Source organism: Octopus sinensis, unplaced genomic scaffold (assembly GCF_006345805.1).
Source record: "Octopus sinensis unplaced genomic scaffold, ASM634580v1 Contig06578, whole genome shotgun sequence".
NCBI classification, from domain to species: Eukaryota; Metazoa; Mollusca; class Cephalopoda; order Octopoda; family Octopodidae; genus Octopus; species Octopus sinensis.
The window spans coordinates 1-6,588 of record NW_021829357.1 but is presented as its reverse complement, the minus strand read 5'-3'; the positions used below and the strand labels follow the sequence as shown (position 1 = coordinate 6,588).

The window sequence follows — 6,588 nt, the reverse complement described above, 5'->3', positions numbered from 1 at the left end:
CATCACATATCATCATCATCATCATCATCATATCACTTCTGACATAGTAAAAGAGCGACTGAAAATCACTGATGTTTCAATTTAAAAATAAATAATTTCAGTCATTCGACTGCGGCCATGCTGGAGTACCACATTTAGTCGAAGAAATTGATCCCGGGACTTATTCTTTGTAAGCCTAGTATTTATTCTACCGGTTCTTTTATCGAACCGCGAAGTTACGGGGTACGCAAACACATCAACATCAATTGTCACGTTATAGTGGGGGGGGGCAAACACGGGCACACTCACACATATATACATATGCTTTGGTCGGCTTTGGAGGGTATAGTAGAAGACACTTGCCTAAGTGCCACGCAGTGGGACTGAACCTAGAACTATGTGGTTGGGAAGCAAGCTTCTTAACCACACAACCTCACCTGTATATTTTGATGTATTAAATGTTTCTTTTATTTCTGTATTGTTTTACTTAATTCTTTCTTGAATACACACACACACACACATACACACACACACACACACACACAACACACACACACACACACACACACACGCACGCATACACACAGATGCATTATTATATTAAGGGCTGTTACTATAAGTAAAGTCACACGCTGGAAAGGGACGCTAAAAAATTATAAAAAATTATATACTTAGTATTAATTTTTTACCATTATTGGTTTTACACGCTGGCAACTTGATAAAATCATATAGATTTTATCATTATATTTAATTGATATATAGTGGAGGCAGCAATGGCCCAATGGTTAGGGCAGCGAAATCGCGGTCGTGGGATCGCGGATTCGATTCTCAGACCGAGTGTTGTGAGTATTTATTGAGCGAAAACACCTACAGCCCTGCTGTACTCTTTCACCACAACCTTCTCTCACTCTTTCTTCCTGTTTCTGTTGCACCAGTATTTCAAAGGACTAGCCTTGTCATACTGAATCTCCCCGAGAGCTACGTTAAGGGCACACCTGTCAGTGGAGTGCTCAGCCACTTACGGGTTAATTTCACGAGTAGGTTTGTTCCGTTGATCGGATCAACTGGAACCCTCGTCATTGTAACCGACGGAGTGTCACGAGATTATATATCTATGTATGTATTATTTTAATTCTTTCTTGAATGTATACATATACATGCATACACACATGTATATACATGCATTAGTAATAATTAAGGTTTTGATATAGGCTAAGGCCAACAAATTTGAGGAAGCCGAATACCATCGCCATCAGAATTACAATGTGGATTTACACACGCGTGCGCGCAGATGTAAATATACATAGAAATACGTACATGCATATATTCATGTGTACACACACACACATATATATATATATAAACATACATATAAGCACATAATCGCACACATACTGGAAGACCTTTTATCTGGTAGCTCGTTTTGCAAGAAATAGCCGCCAAATTTTCAAACCATACTATACTACTTTGAACGAGGAAGGATATAGTTATGTTCTTGTACTAAAACACAAAATGGACATAGTTGAGATACCGTTCGTCACAGATCTGTTCAGTCAGAGTTGATCGCGAGCTAGACTACACCACAAATATCAACAACAACAACAACAACAACAACAACAACAACAACAACAACGACGACGACGACGACAACAACAACAACAACCCAAATAACAACTAATACGTACACATTAGAATCTCATAAAATTTGCTTACCTGTGATAGAAATACGTGAACTTCAGAGAGAGCATTCGTTCCAAAGACAGGACACAGACCAAGAGTGGTGTCAGGAGACCAAAAAACACCATAACAAACCCGTTGAACATACACAAATAACCGCCCAACTTGATTTTCTTGGAGTAGACAAGGATTGGTATGGGACTGGTCAGAGCTTGACCAATCAAATCAGCCCAAGCTAATCCAGAGAGAAGCGGGAAATAAACCGTCCTTTGGATGTCCTTTGACAGTGTGTAAAGGACTAGCAGGGCCGCCAAGTTGCCTGTCATTCCCGTTACCATCATTGACATTGGAACATACATGTTAATGTTAGTCTCTTGTTTCTCACAGACTGACATATTGGTACAATTACTTGAAGCTTTCAATGGCATCATGGTCTCATTTGAACACGTTAAGTCGTCCATCTTTGTACACACTGGAGTAATATATCACACTGTATAGAGTAGGCGTCTGCAAGAGAAAGAAAAACATGTAAGAGAAAAATAGCGAATTTATTATAACTAAATACATTAAAGTATCACTGTCTTCCTCTTTTTTAAACACCACGCTGGTTTGCTTGCTCGTCACCGCTCAACCCATGGACACAAGCAACGATTTCTTAACCGAATCGTTACTGGCGACGAAAAATGGTGCCTGTACATCAATATGAAGCAGCGTAAGGAATGGCTTAGCGCCGGTAAACAAGCGACACCGAGCGTGAAACAAGATCTTCATCCGAGTAAAACGATGTTGAACGTATGGTGGGACTGGGAAGGGATTATCCATTACGAATTGGTTGAACGGAACCAAAGGGTCAACGCGGAACTCGGTGTTCAACAGATGGAACGACTCAACACGGCTATTCAAGAGAAAAGACCTAATCGGCAGCATGGAGTTTTTCTGCAGCACGACAACGCTCGCCCTTATATCGCTGCCACACTCGCCGTACTCTCCTGATTTGGCACCAACTGATTTCCACCTCTTTCGATCTCTTTCAAATGCTATGCGTGGAGCTTCGTTCAGTACTAATGCAAAATTGAGAGCTTAGTTGGAACAATTTTTCGAGTCGAAATCGGGTGATTTCTACCAACGAGGTATTGAAAATCTTGTTGAACGTTAGGAAGAAGTTGTAAACAACAAGGTTGAATACATTATTGATTAATTAGTTGTTATTTTTTATTAAGCCTTTTAAAAAATTTAAATTAAAAAAACGGCGGGAACTTAGTTGCCAACCCAATACTATAAAGGCCTTGGTTACCCTGCTTGAATAAAACACAGGATGGTCACTCCCGGAACGTCTTTAATTATAGCTGTGCTAGATCAGAGGTTGACTTCAATTCCTTAAGAAGTCTTTTCGCTCTTTTTCCTCCTTAACAACAGCATGTTATAAAAATAACGGATTCATTTTACATGTTATAAATATTGCAAAGAAAGTTTTTATTTATTTTGCTACATTAATGTCTTAGATTTGTGAAAAATTGATTAATCTGTTAATAACGTGCTATGAAAATTCCAGACGGCTGTTAAGAGATTATATATATTTCCCGTTTAATTTTAAGCTCTTATACGAACGTTCTGGAGTTAAAATGTTCTGTAGTGATATGATGAATGCGAGATTACGCACAGAAGTGACAGAATCTCTATCATATATGTCATTAAAAGGATGGGAAAATTAGATCAGCTGAATTTCTCCAGGAAGAGAAAAAAAGGAGTGAGAAAGATAGAAAGACAGTGTGTGTATGTGTGTATAAGTGTGTGAGAGAGAAAGAGAGAGACAGACAGACAGACACAGGGAGCAAGAGAGAGAGAGAGAGAGAGAGAGAGTGATTGAGAGGTAAAAAGTGAAACATTGAGAAAGAGAAAGATACACACACAGAGAGGGAGAGCGAGCGAGAAAGAAAGAAAGAATGAAAGAAAGAGAGTAAGATAGAGAGAAAGAGAGATAGAGTGAGAGAGAAGGAGAAGGAGAGACAGAGAAAGAAAGAAAGAGAAAGAGAAAGAAAGATTAGGTGATTGTTTTGTACTGATGCTTCAAGTTGTTTTGTGGAAGACATATTGACGGTTTGAACTTTGCACTTTAAAGTTACAAATAACTACTCAATTACAGGGTTCAAATCGGTCCAAAGAAAATACATCACAAATGATGACGAACAGGGTTCGGGATGGATATAGCGCTGGAGATACTGAAGCTGAGATACATGCCGCATAATTCATGTACTCCATCCCTCGGATAAGACACAGACACAAGCACACATGTATGACCGTATATATATGTGTGTGTGTATATATACATATATACATGTGTGTGTGTGTGTGTATAAAGTGTTTGAAGTGATGTACAGATCTTGTATATTGAGAAAAAGAAGGCAGTCAGAATTTTGAATAATTCTTTATTAGCGCTTTCGTTCTTTTATCGAACTCGTCAAGACAAAATGACCATTTTAATTTTGATTTTGTGTTGACGAGTTCGATAAACAGACGAAAGCACCAATAAAGAATTATCCAAAGTTCTGACTGCCTTCGTTTTCTCTCTCTGTGTGTGTGTGTGTGTGTGTGTATGTATGTGTGTGTGTGCGTGCGTGTGTGCAGGTATATGTTTGAGTGTATATGCACGAATATCTTCATCTTTTAGTTTGTCTATGTACCCACCTAATTATATGAATCATCTTTCACCTTAAATCTTATACACCAACATAAACACACAAACTCAGATATATACACGCTCAGCGATATATACACACTTTACACGCATGCATGTACTCATACCACACGTATGTGTATGCATGTATGTATATATATTTATGTATGTATTCTTTTATTCTTGTTTCCGTCATTAGATTGCGACCATGCTGGGGCACCGCCTTGAAGAATTCTAGTAGAATGATTCAACATCAGTACTTTTTTTTTCAGCCTGGTATTATTCTATCGATTTCTTTTGCCGAACTGCTGTGTTACGCAGACGTAATCACACCAACACCGGTTGTCAAGCAGGAACAAACATAGACACAAAAACACACGCACCCCACCACGTACACACATGCACATATGAAGGGCTTCTTTCAGTTTCCGTCTAACAAATCCACCCACAAAACCTTTGTCTGCCTGAGGCTAGAGTAGAAGAGACTTGCCCAAGATGTCACGCAGTCAAATGACTGAAACAAGTAAAAAAGAAAACGATAAAAAAAGATAAAGATATAAAGGAAATTGTTAGACATAATCACACAAAGCTATTACACCCACTTTCGTTTATTTTATAATGATATCATCGTTCACGTAATAAATTTTATCATAACTATATATGATAAATTTTATCATAATTATATATGATAAATTTTATCATAATTATATATGATAAATTCTATCATAATTATATATGATAAATTTTATCATAATTATATATGATAAATTTTATCATAATTATATATGATAAATTTTATCATAATTATATTATATTTTCCCGAGGAAGTCATGCTTCTGTTATTTTAAATACATTTATATTTCCTGTTACGATTAGATACGAGAGAGGTTCACTAAGGAAACCTCATGAAACTGACCTACGTGAAAGGTGACACCGTTCTAACCAAAGATCCCTCATCCTCGGTTTCAATGATACACACACACAAACACGCGCACGCACGCACACACACACACACACACACACACACACACACACACACACACACACACACACACTCTCACACATACACACACACACACATACACACACACACACACACATGTATGTGTCTTTTACTGAGAGTGGATTTGGTAGATGGAAAGTGAAAGAAGCTCTTTGTATATTATAGGAGGGCTGCAATTGCAACGGTTACTAATCGGTGCAGTTGAAATGTGTAGGTCTATGTAAAAGTGTGTGTTTGTGTGTATATATATGTATAATTATATATATATAATATATAATATATATATATATATTATATATATATATTATATATATATATATATTATATATATATAATATATATATATATATATGTATATATATATATATATATATATATAAAGATTAAAGGTAATGTTAAGCAACTTCGTAATAATCATTATTATTACTATTGCTGTTGATATTATTATATATATGTGTTTGTGAGTGTACGTGTGATGTAGGTATATATATATATATATATATATATATTTGTGTTTTCCAACCATCGTTTGACATCCGACGTTGGTGTGTTTACGTTCCTGTAACTTAACATTTCGGCAAAACAGACCGATAGAATAAGTACCAGGCTTACCAAGACTAAATCCTGGGGTCAATTTTCTCGATTAAAAACCCTTTAAGGCGGCGCTCCAGCACGGCCGCATTGAAATGATTGAAACAATTAAAATAATGTATATATATATATATTTGGTATTTTTGTTTATGAAATACTAAAGGATGAAAGCTAAAGTTAGTTACATTAGGATTTGAACTCTGGGCGCAGTGTGTCGTAACCGATACTGCAATGCACTTTATATCCGATGCTCAAATCACGTTACCACGTGACTAACCAGAAGTCTCAGAAGTTGTTACACATCGCTGGTCACAGTGCGCTTTGCATCGTTTTAGTCTTTCGAATGACACCACCCCTCTGGCTAGGCGAGCAGGCCAATATTGTCGCCCACCCCCTGATCGAAATGTGGGGGTATTGGAACAACATGAAATGAAGCGTTTTTGCTCAAGAGCACAACGTGCCGCCCGGCCTGGGAATCGAACTCGACTAGGCCACGTGCCTTCACGAGGCTCAAACATCTATCTACACCAAAACAACCTAGGCTAATAATGGAGAACATTTACTTACTTTTCCATTAGTACACCAAACTAATTAGTTTTATTTAATAACTGGAATTGTCTCCAGCCAAAACCTGAATATATTTTGTTAATTCTTCATTCATACA

At 37.2% G+C, this 6,588-nt stretch overlaps 1 protein-coding gene across 1 annotated transcript; it reads right to left on the bottom strand.

The window, feature by feature from the left end:
• Positions 1–1,692: 1,692 nt before the first annotated feature.
• Positions 1,693–2,117, bottom strand: LOC115227654 (prostaglandin E2 receptor EP4 subtype-like; the record flags this gene model as incomplete). Its single annotated transcript, XM_029798416.1, has 1 exon — positions 1,693–2,117. A coding segment is annotated over exon 1 (425 nt), but the record flags the coding sequence as incomplete, so codon positions are not given.
• Positions 2,118–6,588: the final 4,471 nt, after the last annotated feature.